General features: G+C 38.7%; 1 protein-coding gene across 8 annotated transcripts in view; it reads right to left on the bottom strand.

Annotated features, from left to right (window-relative positions):
- LOC148847953 (SET domain-containing protein) overlaps window positions 1–16,791 on the bottom strand; it is a 48,141-nt gene that overhangs the window by 11,417 nt on the left and 19,933 nt on the right. For all 8 annotated transcript variants that reach the window (XM_088949985.1, XM_088949989.1, XM_088949983.1 and 5 more), the window contains exons 10-14: window positions 16,482–16,546; window positions 10,723–10,779; window positions 10,459–10,530; window positions 10,043–10,291; window positions 7,238–7,353 (exon numbers count right to left, since the gene is read on the bottom strand). In XM_088949985.1, the coding sequence (XP_088806111.1) occupies window positions 7,238–7,353; window positions 10,043–10,291; window positions 10,459–10,530; window positions 10,723–10,779; window positions 16,482–16,546 (559 nt within the window). The remainder of the gene's footprint in view (window positions 1–7,237; window positions 7,354–10,042; window positions 10,292–10,458; window positions 10,531–10,722; window positions 10,780–16,481; window positions 16,547–16,791) is intronic.

Below are 16,791 nucleotides of genomic sequence, written 5' to 3'. Positions count from 1 at the left end.
CTCTTTGACTGAAATTTTGGATGCCTTTATTCAATAATAGTGGCTCCTTAAATAGGAGATTACAAGAGTCCTGCTCTTAGGGAGACTCCTTGCTGAATAGGGAGACCTCCATCTCTATCTTGATAAGATAAGATTGATAGGATAAGATAAGTCTCTTAATCCTAGTCTAACAAGATAAGATAATCTCTCTTAATCCTAATCTAATAAGATAAGTCTCTCTTAATCCTAATCTAATAAGATAAGATAATCTAATCTACTAACTTAAAAGGATAAGAATAACAAGATAGTCTAATCTAATCTGCTGAATGGATAAGATTGTTGCTGCCGAATTGGATAGGATGAGAACACTAGATCATTGATGCTGCTGCCCCCAATACGCGTCTACATCATTACTCCCCTCTTGGACTACGAGCTTGTCCTCAAGCTCGAATTCAGGATGGGTGTCGGGAAACACCGTCAAAGGAATTCCGGATAGGTGGAATGACTTTGCCCTCTTGGATTGGGTTCCAATGAAGAGGGTTCATCCTCATCTTCCTCTTGTTTCACCAGGAGGCAGAAAAATCTCTTGCACTTGTGCCCTGCTGAGTAGAGTTCATCGCAATTAAAACATTGTCTCCTCGCCCTGCGTTCCACCATCTCAGCCCTGGACAAGTGCTTAATAGGGGGTGCAACGACGCTTCTCCCCACACTGGATGCTGATCTGGAAATGTTGCTCGTCTGTGGCTTTCGTTTTTTGTTGGCTGCTGAATATGGAGCCATTCTGAGTGGTTCCGGGGATGCCCATGCTGATGGAGGCCGCCCCATACTAAAGGTTCCGCGGCTGAGTTGTAGTTTGCATTCGAAGGCGCGAGCTATATTCATGGTTGTAGCCAGGTTGGGGGGATTCTGCATTTCCACGTCCACCCGCAGGGGTTCAGCTAACCCAGCGGTGAACATGTCTACCTGCTGGTCCGGTCGCACTGAAGATGCTCTCGCGAGGAGGGTCTGGAACTGGCGTTGGTATTCTGCCACTGTGCCGGTTTGTTTAAGGTTAATCAGCTCGCCTAAGGGGTTGCTTGTTAGTGGGGGCCCAAATCTACCAACTAAGCCCAGGTTCTTCCTGTTCTAATCGATAGAACCAGAGTTACGCTTCCTCTGTTAAGTGAAAGGCGGCTAGGCTTACCTTATCCCGGTCGTCTGTCCGTTGATTTCAAAAAAACTGCTCGCACCAGTACAACTAGCCCAAGGGATCTCCGTTGCCGTTGTACGATGGGAATTCTAACCTGTTGTACTTGGGGATGACTGCAGCCCCTTGGTTGCCGAACTGCTATTCGCCGGAAGACTCCGGCAGATCTAGTCGGCGGCCGCTAGTGGCTATCACCCCTTCTGTGTTCCTCTCTTTGCTAGAAAGGAATAACTCTATCAGACGCCGTAGCTCCCTGACTTCGTCCTTGATTTCCCGTACTTCCGAGCTGGTCTCCATGAGCCAGTGCTCGAGTTCATGGACCCTGAACGGCAATTGCTCCAGATCATCCATGACGCCTTGCTCTGATACCAAAATGTTATGGGCCCGGGCGTAGGATCTCGTCACGGGTCGGTCCACGGGGAGAACCTCTAGTTTCCCCTTGCCCCTCCCTTTGCATGTTGACCCTATTGTGGCGACCTAAGGGGTGATTTGTCCAAGAGATCACCCTAACTCTCCTTTACTCTTCTCTTTGACTGAAATTTTGGATGCTTTTATTCAATAATAGTGGCTCCTTAAATAGGAGATTACAAGAGTCCTACTCTTAGGGAGACCTCCAACTCTATCTTGATAAGATAAGACTGATAGGATAAGATAAGTCTCTCTTAATCCTAATCTAATAAGATAAGATAATCTCTCTTAATCCTTATCTAATAAGATAAGTCTCTCTTAATCCTAATCTAATAAGATAAGATAAGATAACCTAATCTACTAACTTAATAAGATAAGAATAACAAGATAGTCTAATCTAATCGGCTGAATGGATAAGACTGTTGCTGCCGAATTGGATAGGATGAGAATACAGGACCATTGCTGCTGCTGCCCCCAATACGCGTCCACATCAATGTCCCCCCATTCACATAAGAAATCCATCATGATCTTCTCCAATATATTGGCAACCTTTGCCAAGACCCTAAACACTGAAAGGAAGTATACTGCAAGATTGGCTAGGGTAGATTTGATCAGTGTAATCCTTGTATTTTCAAGTTTTCTCCACTGAAACGCAACATGAAGTCTTTAGTAACTTCAAGGATTACTTCAGTATCTACTAAATATGCCAACAGCAAAGCATAGGTCAGGTTGAATCATAGCATTTTGTAAATGAGACTACATCCAGCTGAATCATATCTAACATTCGTCATTTCTTCCTCACTAAGTTTGTCTGCTTTTGATATTGGTGTGCTAACAGGCTTACAAGCTTCTATATCAAAATGTTTTAGCATAGTGCAAAATAATTTTCATCTTATGACCTTCACAATTGGTTAAGTCTATCTACATGAATTTAATTTCCATAACACAAAATGTTACCTCAAGGTCAGTCAAAAGTTTTTGAAAACCATGCCTGGGTTTCTAAAACAAGTTTTCATCATCACTTAAGGAGAAATATAACATCGATCCAACTTCTCTGTGTATATGCAGCGAGATCCTTCAGTTATGAACATATGATAAAGCCAAAATTCCATTGCTCTGTCCAAGTAAAGGAAGCATCCCCTTTCAGACTGTCTATCTCCCTTAAGGCATGTCTGTAAGCCCAAGGTACATTGTAACTAGAAGTGATCCAAGAAATAACCACTTTTGAGTCTCCTTCAACTTCCAAGGTTCTAAAATTGCTTAGCAAGTTTTAAGCCTTGTAACAGCGTCATCAGTTCAGCCTTTAATGAGTCCCCTTCCCCTATAGGTCCTGAGTACATAGCCGAAATTTTACTTGAGGAGTTCTAAACACTCCACCAATACCTGCCATCCCTGGGTTTCCCCAATGTTTTAAAAGCGCAAGGCGCAAAAAAAGCACAAGGGCCAATTTGCGCCTGAGGCGCAAGGCGAGGCACGCACCTTTTTAAGCAAGGCACAAAATTACAAAAAAAAAAAAAGCTAAAAAACAAAAAAAGTCAGAAAATTCAAAAAAAATCCAAAAAATTTTAAAACATGCAAAAAATTCAAAAATTATTAAACATAATGTTAATAAAAAATATAAACTTAAATTTTAAAATAAATATTTTAAAAAACCTATTATTTAAAATTAAAATACATAAATATAACATGTAAAGCATATTAAAATGAAACTTTAAAAATAAAAGCAAACATATAAAGCATTTTCAAGCATGTAACACCCACAATCTCTTTTTTTCCTTAACTGCATTGCTTCAAGTAGCTAATGTGATCAAAAACATATTGCATTCTAGATTCTATGAGTCACCTTTGTACCAAGCCCCTCAAGGCAAGCCCGAACAAGTCTATGTTAGGGTCTGAAATTCTTAGTAAGTGGGGTAAGGATTCACCATTTTCAAAACAAAAGACTCCCAAATAAACAACACAAAGGGACAACATTTTAGTAAGTGGGGTAAGGATTCACCATTTTCAAAACAAAGAAAGCATACATGTGGCAAAAGACATCTATTTGGCCTCCTTTTTTGAATCAAATCCCATATGTTCGCCTTTCCAAGAAAAACTCCCAGCCCAGTGCTTGTACTTTAGGTGGTATGGGCTTACTCCAAATTTTTTTCACCAGGAAATTTTCTTCCCATCTCTAATGGTTGCAAAAGTGAATTGAAAAATGAGGCACAAGTGAAAATATCATGAGAGGTAATCCCCCATGGTTTGAACCAAGAAAATATACTAGAGTTCATCCAATAACTGAACAGGGGCCTTCACACTTGCTATCTCTCAGTCCCCTTCTGAAGCCAAAATCCCAACTCACACCCTCTCTCTCCTCTCATCTTCTCTTCCAATCTAGATGGTACCAAAGCAGGTTTGGTAGAAGTTTGAAGCTTGTCTAGACCTTTCTTCCTCTTCTCCTCTGTTCCCTCTAGAAAGGAACTTACCAAATCTGAAAGGGATCTGATTGGGTAAAGTAGTTTCTGCTTTTTTTTCCTTTTGGTCATAAAACCTAAAGGATGATAGTTTGGTGTTTTTTCTTAACCTGTGATGGGGTTTTGAGTGTTTGGAGAAGTAGTTTTCAGCTTTTTCCTGGTTTTGAGGTCTAACATCCATTCAGCTTTGGGTTGTGCCACGTTTTATAGATCTCTCACAAAGTTTCTAACTTGGTGATCTGTGTCAGTGTTTTAAAAGTGCAAGGCGCAAAAAAGGCGTAGGGGTCCATTTGCACCTGAGGTGCAAGGCGCAAGGCGAGGCACACCTTTTTAAGCATGGCGCAAAAAAAAGGCTAAAAATTAAAAAAAAAAAAGCCAAAAAATTCAAAAAAATAATCAAACAAAATATTAAACATAATATTAATAAAAATATAAACTTAAATTTTAAAATAAATGTTTTAAAAAACCCACAATCTCTTTTTTAAATGAGAATTTAAAAATAAAATCAAATATATAAAACATTTTCAAGCATATAAAACCCACAATCTCTTTTTTTCTCAATTGCATTACTTCAAGTAGCTAATGTGATGTAAAACATATTACATTCCTGATTCTATGAGCCGCTTTTGTGCCGCGCTCCTCGAGGCAAGCCCAAACAAGTCCATGTTAGGTCTTAAATTCTTAGTTCTCACACAAAAAATAATGATTTTATAGTTTTAATTGCTTTTTAAGAAGATATTTTATTAGGATTAATGAATGAGCAACATTACCAAATTGGGGGTTCTCGAAGCTTCGGTGAGTGTGCAAAGCGAGACCTATTGTGGACCTGTTTGGACTTGCCTCGAGGGGCGTGGCACGGGGGTCCGAGGGCAGAGCCCCCGACTCAGTCGCTAGACACAACAAAAAAGCAAAAAACATCAAATTTTCGAAAGGCACACGTCTAGGCTGAGGCGCAAGGCACACCAGGTGTGCACCTTTTGAAAGGGATGTGACTAGGACCTAGGCGAGGCACCTACCCTAAAATGTGCCTCGCATGTGCGCCTAGGCACGCCTGAGGCACTTTTTAAATCACTGATCTGTGTAAGAGTGTTTGGCATTTGAGAAGCTATTCTTCCAATTAGTGGTGCATGGACTGTAAGGATCAGCTTTTGGGTTTCTTTCCTTTTTTGTCCTAGTGGTCTTTGAAGTTGTTCATTGTTATTTCTACTATTTATCAAAGGAGTTTTTGTGTTACAGCTGTTAGAATTGTGGTGTGCCTTCATTGTTTTGTGCTATAACTGAGAAAAAATAGGCATCTCCTTGAAGTGGTTCATGGTTTGATGTTGTATATGCATGTACCTAAGAGATTTGGGGCTGATGAAGTGCTGATTGTTGCATTCCTTATCAACCGCATGCCCACACGTAATCTCAAGTCCAAAGCCCCACATCATCTTCTTTTTCCCAAGTCTCCATTGTTTTCTATCCCTATTTGAATTTTTGGTTGTTGATGTTCTGTTCAGGACTTGTCTCCACCTCATGGTAAACTTGACCCACGTTCCATTTCTTATGTTTTTCTGGGATATATCACGGCTGAAAAGGGATATAAGTGCTAGGATCCCTCTTTTCATTGCTAACTACTTCTTTAAGCATAAGCAAGAATACTTCTTTTTCCCAATGAACTACATTTAAAAATAATTACTTTTTCACTGGTAGCATTTTTCACTGGTAGCATAACATGTTTTAGAGCTCCTAGGATGCTAATAATCGAAGGATTTTCTCTGAAAAAGGGAAGAAGTAGAGATGCCATCATTGGAACCATCACTGCCAGGGTGGTTTATTGGGCGAAGTCTTTGGAATTATTTGAGGGTATATTTATAGATAATCTATCCAAGAACTGGAAGGAAGTGGCTAATTCAGCCCCTCTCAAAACTGTGACTTTTCTACTTTGGTCCACACCAGTTGTTGATTTCACTAAGTTGAATTTTGATGGAAGCAATGAAGGTAAATCGGGTTCTTCAGGTATAAGATGAGTTTTTAGGGGCGAAGAAGGGAAAGTTATTGCTCTATTTTCAGGCCCTATTGGTGTAGGTGATTCACTTAGAGCCAAGGTCTTGGCAATAATGGAAGGGGTTAAAAGAGAAAATGAATTGAATATCAGAAAACTGATTGTTGAAGGTGACTCAGAGCTGGTCATAGGCGAGCTACAAAAAGAAGATAATGGAATCAGGAAATTTGCCAATGAAAAAAACAAAGTGCCCGACCCAAGACTTGGAAAGCTATAGTGGGTAAAGAGGACTGCTGATTCTTTTGAGGATACATTTGCAAAACAAGGGGTGGGAAGGGAAAGTTTATTTTGGGCAATGTTGTAATTTGAACTCTTACTTAGGGAGGGTTAAGACTTAGTTTACCTCTCCCCCTGCTTTCTTGTATCTGTTTCTTAATTTTTTTAATAAAAATTCAGTTATTGATCCAAAAACAAAGGATGCTAATAATCCTAATTTATATATACAACATTCTTACATCTACTTAATGTTTCTTTTACTCCAAAATAGCATTTCCACCAATTTGTATTCTAGAAGGAAGAAATATAACTGCCAAAAAAGACAAGAAAAAGAAATACAAAGACAACCATGAGATTTAGGTTGCCAGTAAGATCTATCCTGACCTAAGAATCCATAGAGATGAAATACTAAAGATAGACATTTTTTGACTCCCTTGGCAAATAAAAAGGATCCATTATTTCAAAAACCTTGGGCATAGAAGAGAAATAAGAATTTGTCCTATAAATAGCAACAGAATGGACCGACACTTGTGGAATACAACATCACAAAAATCTTAATCCAATGGAGTCAATACATTTTCATGGTCTTGCTATTTGTCTTCCTTCTCTCCCATAGGAGCAAAACCCTTTCCACTTCCATATGGTGACATTGGACCAAGGTTTATCCACCACCTGAAACCAACCATTCTCAAAAGAAGCATAACCTACTTTGAACATGAGATGACACGAACTTTTGCATCTTTGTTTGCTTTTACAATTTTATATCACATCTGTAACCAACACTGAAATTGGAAGGACTGATGTCCAAAATGCAAGTGAATTAAAATCTAAAAGGACATTTATGGCATTAAATATCAGAAAAATGATGTTAAAGAACTTTAAAATTTCAGAACTAAACTATCAGGGGGGAAAAGATAAGATATCTGGTAAAATATATTCAATAATTACTTCATATTAAGGAGATCAATAAGCAATTGCAAAGCTCCAGAATCCCCACAAGACTCCCATACGGCTGCTTGAACTTCTGCATTAGATGGTTGCCTCTCCTCTCCAGATCCAACAAGCTGGGTACAGGATGAAAAAGGATATAAAGAGTTTGGGGTCAACAACTCAAGGAGGAAAAAATTATGAATAACACATAACAAAAGCATTTCATCTTTTGATCTGATAAAAATCTAATAGAACCCCTTAGAGAGGCTATGGTCCTTTGGTCCCAAAAGAAAAAAATAAAAATAAAAAAACTATAAATAGAAAAGACACTATCCATCCAAAAAGAGGAAGAGTGATTAAATGTCTTATAATCCCATTTTCTGGATGAAGATAGTCTCAGATAATTCAGGGTCTATTAACCACCATTCTCTCTCTAATGCAAGAGAAAAATAATCAAAACATGAATTTCCTGAAATATTATGTATCTGCTTATTTTACAAGTTCTGTGGGGTCCAAATTAAGACTTCCTAAGTTTTCCTAGAGTCAAAATATGGTAATAGAAATTTTATAAGTTGTGTGTTTTAGTTCTAGTAGGATTGGCCACCCCATAGTGTTTATTAGGGATGATCAAATCCAACCTGGCCTGCATTGCTCAGTTCACCCATTCCAGATATTTCTGGGCCTCAACTTATGTTTTTCATCCAAGTCTGGCCTAGACTGGATTTGCATCAAGCACGTACATAATGTGGATGGCATGGGTACTAAAATCCTAGGGCCTGGAAAACCATCCTCGCATTATGTATGTAGTTTGTTGAATTGCAATCGTAACCCATTTAAATTTCTTTGAATATAAAAACGACTTAGCAATTAATAAAATAAGGTTTTATATAAATTCAGATTTTAGGTTTCGATGTTGCCATAGATCCAATGCCTCAATGGCTTACATGGGCAAACCCAGATGCCTGCCTTGGGCCCGAACATAGATTATCAGGCCTAGACCACACGTTGCACCAAGTGCACAATGTAACCAGAAATTGCAAACTAGCACACAAATAGAAGAATAAGGAAGAAGTGTCTTACGGTGATCAGTAGAAGTGTGAGGGCAGAACAATCAGTCCTCAATAGCAATTAACTAGAAAGAACAGTAGGAAAAGACCAATTCCTCTTACCGAAAATAGAAACAGTTTTTTTTATCAGTAAACCATTTTATTAAATATAAAAAGATAGATTACATATGTGTGTTCACCTTTTGGAGAGATGAGGACTCTTATCTCTCAACTTTCTTCTTTCTTACAAATGTGCCCAGAATATCTTATTTCTTCCCACCCCTTGCTTAGCCAAAGCATCAGCCATGCCGTTTGCTTCCCTTTGTACCCATTGAAAATCTCAGTTCCACACCTCTAGTCAATCATCTGAATTTCTTGATTTCATTTCTGTAAGACCATAGAGCTACCTCACTATTATGCAACCACCCAATCACCAATCTTGAGTCTCCTTCAACAATTAGTTTGGTCATATTCATCTCCCATTCCCTTTGTACATCTTCTATAACAGCCATAAACTCTGCCCTTAAGAATCCACCCAATCACCAATCTTGAGTCTCCTTCAATAATTAGTTTGGTCATATTCATCTCCCATTCCCTTTGTACATTTTCTATAACAGCCATAAACTCTGCCCTTAAGAATCCCCTATGCCAATCAGACCCCAGAACATTGCCATTATATTAAACAGTTCACAAACAACTTTAACGATCAAAAATCATATTTGGTAGATCCAATTCAACTAGAAATGGTAACAGCACACTTGCATTCGGTTTTGCATGCAGGGGGCATTTGAAGAAACATAAACATGACATCTTGAATCTGAAGGGTTGTCCTACGTCACTTGCCCCATGTGTCGTCTAGTGGTGCTTACATGTTTGAAACACCTTAAATATTGACGTGTTCCAAGTTTCATGTCTGAACATCAGCACTTCATTCCCACTTCTACCTTAAACGCAATCAATTGAAATTCCAATCATACCAAACACAATGTAGATCATCCATATTGAAGTCTTTAAACTTGTATGCAGAGCTAATGAGCCAGCTTAATAGTATCAAGACCAGTTATCCTCAAGCATCTCCACACAATTTTTCCACTGTAGTCTATCCTGAAAAACTCTCTACATCTAACTAGCTGTGTCCACATGGCACCAATCCACCCTCAAGAAATAAATAAATAAATCTCCCAGAAGTAAGGAGTTTTTTAAGATGTACATGCATGTGTTTGTTTATAATAACAAGTTATCAATGCTCTAAATCTGAGGTGATATCAAATACACAAGTATATGTGGTACCTTTTTATAGTAAACCAGCTAGGCTAAAGTTGAAGTGGAACAGAATTCACAGTTTTTTATCAGTAACTAAAACTTTATTTGTTAATATGTGAAAAACATGCAATATGTATATATTACTACCACATGTAACTGTAATTAGAAAACATAATTCACAGCTTTAAAAAGTTACAAAAACGTTTCAAGATATTAGTTGCCAATTATTGTAAAAACATGCCAACTTATTTGCTGATGGGTTAGCCAAGCAAGGGGTGACTAGGAAATCTCTGTTCTGGGCTCATTTGTAATTCTGTTTTCTTCTATTTTGGGGGGCTCTAACCTCTGCTCGGGCATCTAAGATAGTTTATCTCCCCCTCTTTTTACTTATTCTTTATAATTGATTATTGAAAGTTCTTGTTATTGATAAAAAAAAAAAAAGTTATTGTAAAACCACTATAACAAGGTGGAAAATGAAGTTTCCAATATTCAGCAAATTTTAAGAATATTGCACCTCTTCTAGCAATGATGAAACCTGAAGAAGCTCATCCTCTCTCATGGCAATGGTCCGCAAGGTGATTAAAAATTCCTCAGGAAAGACCAGCTTATCCAAGTAAGAGGGCATCTTTCGTAGGCCACTCCAACTGTAATTACAAACCCAGCCACTTCTACTTTTATTGTTGTCTTCATCTTTCTGGGAATGTGAAGAGAAAAATCCATAATCTAGCAAACTTCTTGGTAAAAGGCACCTCATTTCAGCCTTCTGTAACCACAAAGCACATATCAATAAATAAATGTTATCCAAGAAAACTTTGTGTAAGGGAAGAAAATTAGCATGGATGCTTCTTGAACAGACACAACTATCTGGAAAATAGTGCTTACATAAACATCTAAAACCACAGGAGATCAGAGAAGAAAGACATTGCTGACCTGCGTTTCAAGAAGCTGAGCTTTTTTATCAGCAAAAGGAACACTCTGAAAAGCCTCCACTGGATAATGGACCTATGTGGTTTATTCAAACCAACAAAATTTCATGCAATTACAAGACCATTCACAAGTATATAATTTATGAAATCCTCAGAAACAAGGCTACCTTGAAGCAAACCAGGGGAAAGAATTTCAAAAGTAGAAGAATCCATCCCTCCTCTATATAGCATAAAGAGTGGTTCATAACAAATTCTGCCAGGAACTTACCATAAGATAGTCATCTGGATTATCATTAACGACAAATCCATAGAGGTACAGTAATTCCTGCAACAAATTTGAAATTAACTTTCATGAAAATTTTTAATCATTTATTATGAAACCTTCAAAAAGAATATATGCCCATTTCCCATTAAGAACCAAATCTTTCTAAAGTATAATTGTTTACATTATTGAAAACTATCACCTGTTGGAGTAAGAGAAATATAGAATGTAAGAGTTCATCCAACTGTTCTTATCATCAAGGCAATGAATAAAATGAGAAAAGGCTAGAACTCAAACAAACAGCTGATAATAAGCATTCATAGGACCTTATTTTTGCAAAGATGATAGATATGGTCAGAGAATACATAAGGAGATATTGTCTTGACTTATCGCAATATGAGCTTTTTGACAGTGAGTAATATGATAAGGTTAGAGTAGATGGTGATTTCTTTTCTATAAGTTCAACTTGCATGCTCAGCTAAACAAGAAAAAAACTTTCATCAAAATATCGCAAATAATTTTTTTCAGACATCTCATAAGCTGCTGAAGATGTTGGTCACTCCATGCATTCTCCAGGTTAGTTCATCTCAATGCAATAAGCATGATACTATGTTATCTCAGGTGTTTTCCTGGTAAGGGGCTATTGTTTCAAAAGAATGAGCACATAAAGTTGGAAACTTATACAGATTTCAACTAGGCAGGTTCAGTCACTGACATGAGGTTGCTTAAGTGGTATACTTTATCATATATGGTCTGCAAGGGTAGTTTAATCTTTTACTCCTATGTTTTAAACATTCTAGATATAACTCTAGCGTGGTCACTGTGCTTCTGCCCAACTCACTTTTGCCTCATCCTTCTCTCTTCTCTCTTTTCTCAGCTCTCTTCCTTTCTTCTGTGACAGATAATAGAGACCAGCATCTGGGTATCACACATTTATTTGTAGAAAGCTGATCAAATGAAGAAAAGTAGTCAATAGTTACTTGATCTAGTTATAAGGCAGAGTATTTTTTTTTTTTTTGATAGATAGTTATAAGGCAGAGTATTATGCCATGGTACATGGAGCATGTAAGCTGCTTTGGTTGAAAATACTTCTCCATGAGCTGGGGTAGTGGGGTGTCCAATAGAGGGACCTATGCACCTTTACTATGATAATAAAGCGGCAAAAGTATAGCTCATAATTAAGTCGAGGTGTCCAACATGAGAGAAAAAGCAGATTGAGGTGGACATGCATTTCATATTTGAGAAGGTTGCTAGCTGATGTACTCACATTGGAACTATTAATTAATGTAGATAGGTGGTTTACAGTATCAAGGGTATTACTATAATCTTCATATAATTTTTCTCTTATGAATAAACGAAAGAAGGAGATGGGAGTGTAACCCATTCCCACATATTTTTTCCAAAAAGCTCTCTTTGTTTTCCATAACAAATCTATTTAGTGGGCAGTGATAATGGTGGTCTTGGTAGTCTAAATAGGGAATAGATGGCAAAGGTAGTAGTCATGTATATCAAAATCACGATTTTTTTGAAGATTAAAATAAAAAATTATTAAATAGAAAGAATCAGTTACATGCACTAGGTGACAAGATGGCACCTAGCTTACAAAACAGAGAATACTGAACTAAAGCACAGTCCAAACTAAGACTGATACAAATTACATCAAATGAATCTCAAGCGTTCTCCAGAAATTTTCCCCCAAGTCTGATCTGCTAACTTGATCAAAATCTGGTAAAACCCATACCCAATCTGCAATTAACTTCCCCACCAGAGCCACCAGAAATTCTGTGTTCTTGAATTTGTCTTCAAAGATCCTCTGTTCCTTTTGTTCCACATATCCAGCACACAACCCATTAGCATCCTTCTCCAACCATTCCCCACTCCCCTTTCCCCATATCTCCTCCATACTCATATTAAAGGAAACTTTTGTTTCCTGTAACAGGACTACTTCTGGTTGGCAGTGCCTTATCATGTTCCTCACCAATGCCCTCCTATTACTCTCCCTAAGGCCCCTCGCGTTCCAGCTCAATACCCTCACCCTTCCTTCCCTCTTCACACTCCTTAGAGAAGCTCTTTTTCAACTCTCACATATCCTCTTTTAGCATCTCCTCTTCGCCCCCTTCCTCATCCTATTCTTTGTTCAGCCCACTTAATTCCTTTCTCTTACCCTTCTCCTCCCTCTTGTTCTTCTCAAATTGTGCAAAGGCTCTCCTTGCAAATACTTCTCCCCCCAAGAAAAACAATCCTAGGGACTTACCCATCGGTACCTCCCTCTCCGCAAGTTTGTCAATCTCCACTTCTCCTTTTAGAGCACTCTCCAACTCACCCAGCCTCTCACCCCTTCTCCCCTTCTCCCCCAGTTAAGCAAGTTCTTCTTCAACCTCACACACTAGCTCAGACGCCTTCAGTTGTGCTTTTGGTGTGTCCTTGGAATCTCACTGTTTTCTTCTCTCCTTCGAAACGAGCAACCACCCAAACCCATTTGTCTTCCTGAGCTCTTGAGTTCTTGCTCTTCAGTCTATATTCCAGCACAATTTTTTGGTTGTCTGTTTCCAGATCGAGCCCTTCCCCACCTTATTCCCAAACCAGTCAAATGGTGGCCTGATTTGGCTCCATCCTGTTCGACTTCCTTAAGGTGGGCCCCATTTGAATTCGAGCCTCCCCCTACTTCGCCCTCCTTTTGACTAAGCCCTCTTTCTTTTACCGTAGGGCCTGTCGATTGAGATTCCTTAGGTCCTGGTTCCACGTGTCCATCCCCCTTTTCTCCCACCTCCCCAACCCTATTCGAAATTCCATTTCTGACCCTTCTCGCCCCCCACCTCAATGTCATCTCCTTCCTCTAGCCAACTGTTCACCTTCCCAGCTTCAGATCTGTTCTCGCTCCACCCTCTCTCCCCCTCTTTCTTTCCCCCTTCCTCATTCCCTCCAAACCTTCTACTCCCATCGTCTTGACCTAGCGTCGTTCCATCTTCTCCCTCCACCATTATCCTTAAATCGTAAAACTCCCCTGCAAACTTTAAATTCACTCTATCTGGAATGTGTGACGTATCCTTTACTTTGACCGGCAACCTTGCCCTTTCTAACAAATTCCAATTTCGTTTTTTGTCATCATATCTTAACAGTCTCCTGCAATACTATACTATCTCCTCGAATGTTACAATACTCCAGGCATGCAACGGAATCCCCACTACCACAAATTGCTCTTCTCCCTACTTTGTCTTCCCTTAGCATGCCTGCTGCCAGGAACCACCATCCCATTCTAAGGTCAAGCTCCCTCGTCCTCTGTGATTCTTCTTCTAGCACCTCTTCCGCCCATTCCCTGCTGTGAAACATTAAAAGAAACAGACCTCCATTTAGCTTTCTCACCCCCATCAGTTTCTTTTTCCCCACTCCAAAGTTCAAACTAGCTCACACTTCGACCTTGTCTTCATCCAAGTCCATATCCACGAACCTTCCTACCAGACTCACCTTCAACACCACCATACTCTCCTCCAGTTTTCCTATTCTCCTCACGTCTATCTCCAGCACTGCCATTCTCCTTAAAAAAAAAAAAAAAAAAAAAAAAAAAAAAAAAAAAAAAAAAGAAAAGAAAAGAAAAGAAATCTAAGTTCTTGTTCCCACTCTAATAGTTTTCTTTATCTTGTGTTTTTCCCTGAAGTAACTAAATGGTTTGCACTCCATTGAATCATGTTTTATGAACAACAAAAGAGGTGGGAACAAAAGAAACAGAAGATGGAAGCATGCTAGTGACTTACAACCGCACGAGAAGTTTATCAAGCAATAATCTTTGATTCTGTTCTTCAAAGAATACAGAATCCAAATTCTACAAAAAGTTTCAGCTCTCATAACTGACATCCTAAGAGCATGCAGACTCCAGTCACAACTCCTCTATAAACTCCTACGGTCATGCAAAAACCACATACAACAACCTAAACTACAGAGACTCAAATAGCTAAAATTAAGAACATAGCAAGGTATCCAGGATGGCTTCTCATATATGGTGATTTATAGCTCTTTTTGCCCCTTTTCTTGATCGTTATAGTAGCTCTCCTCCTTAAGAACTATCAAATGCATCAATAGTTTCTTTTTAACCATGCATGGGGAAGTACATCAAGTCTGACAAAAATCAGTTTTCCTTTTATTGGAAAAGCCACATTATAGGAGGCATATGCCTTTTCATTTTTGAGATATGGGCCTTTTAAAAATTAGAAACCACAAAAGGTCATTTGGACAAGGCAGTTTTCTTTGTCTAACTACCTTGCCTCATGACCTTTTAAAGTGAACTCATCACCTGAGGAAGAAAACCATGGGACTCCAGCTCAGTTTGAACAACTTGAACCCACTGTCCCTACTATGTCAGGAGTCAAACCCTTTTGGTCCAAGTTTGCACTCCCCCTCCCAGATTAGATAAAGGACCTGCAACTTAAATATAGGGGAAAAGGATACAATTAAATCTAGACCCTTACCTCAGTCATCACTTCAGCATCTATCAAGAATGATTCAGATGTAGAATTTCCTTCAGGATGCAAATGAAAGTAAATCGTCTTATCTCACCCTGAGATCTGAAATGATAATTGGGAGACAGCATTGAACCCTCTCCTTCCACAACCACCTACAATTAAAACCAACCTCTTTTTAATCCAATCCCAATAATTTGGAGATTCTTGAAATGCCTCTATATTTAATTATGATGTTTGCCATGTCAAGGAAGTACCAGAATACTGATTTTGCATAAATGAAGACTCCATAGATGGGTAGATACTAAAGACACTCTTCAAGGCATTGGCAATAGCCTTGAAAAAGGGTGATGAAGAGGGATTCCATAAATTTTCACCCACCAGCAAGAACTAGACGGATGGCCTAGAGAGCTAACAAGGGCGGTCAATGATGAATGATCACAATATTGACTTACAGCCAGGCTGAATGGGAATAAGAAAGTGAAAATGCTATGGAGGTGTATCCCATTTGCAATTTGCTGGAACATTTGGAAGGAGAGGAACAGAAGGACTTTCAAAGACAAAGCTTACAGCATGGACAAGATGGTTGCAGCTGTGGGTAGATCACTGATAGATTGGCTGCTGATTCTTCCAGATTTCAATCAACTAGAAAGAGAAGGCTTTGGTCTTAGGTTAGGAGAGGTCCTGGATTATCAGATATGTAATGTGGAGAATGTTCTCTAATTTGAAATTAGGTGTTTATACTCGGGTGAGGACTTGTCACCCCCTGTTGTAACTCCTTTTTCTTTTTAGTAAAATTTTTATTTTACTTGTCAAAAAAAAAACTTAGCCAGGGAACCTTTTCTTACCATTTCCATTTGTATTAAAATCCTTTATTTCAGATGAATGATAATGCATCAGTAAAGAAACTAATCGAACACCAATAGAGAAAAGTTTCTCCCTCCTTCAGAACAACCTGGCTTGCCTTCAGAATGACTGTCCACGTTGGTCTTCACTGATGCCCCACCTTTCTCACCTACAAGGAACCACCCCATGCAACTCTCACCTTTGAGCAATGGAACTGAGGTTTTCATTGAGAAAGCATTCATGCATACAGAAAGTACATCGTGGTAAAAGGAAGCCACAAACCAATTGATATAATCTTTAGCTGAGAAAATTAACTTCAGAGTACAGTAGATGAATAAGCTTTGAGCAGCTTTTATAGGATGGCATAGTATATCAGGGATGCCATTTATTATTCTTTCTAGATGTCCACAAATGATTCTTCACTAACAGAGAGAGAGAGAGAGACAGACAGAGAGAGCATGGTACCTCATTTCCTTTGTTACCATAACTAATGCATATCTCTTTCTCGATCTGGGAGGTACTCTGATCAGCTTCCAAATTATAAGAAAAGAACCAAAGAAGCAATATTTAGCTTGATATTGTAGCGAATTGAACGAAAGCATAAGCAACTTATAGGACTTCATAAGTTAACTAATAAAGTTGCACAAAACTTGCACAGATAATTAATAAATAAGAACATGGAATAGCCATAGAAATCAAACACCTCCTCTAAGCCACAGGGCTCAAGCTGCTATTACTGCAATACTGCCAGGACTGCATGCAACACTATTAGGTT

The sequence above is a fragment of the Nelumbo lutea genome, chromosome 6 (genome assembly GCF_056320005.1).
Source record: "Nelumbo lutea isolate HS-2025 chromosome 6, American lotus-T2T, whole genome shotgun sequence".
NCBI lineage: Eukaryota > Viridiplantae > Streptophyta > Magnoliopsida > Proteales > Nelumbonaceae > Nelumbo > Nelumbo lutea.
This window is presented reverse-complemented; position numbering and strand designations above follow the sequence as displayed.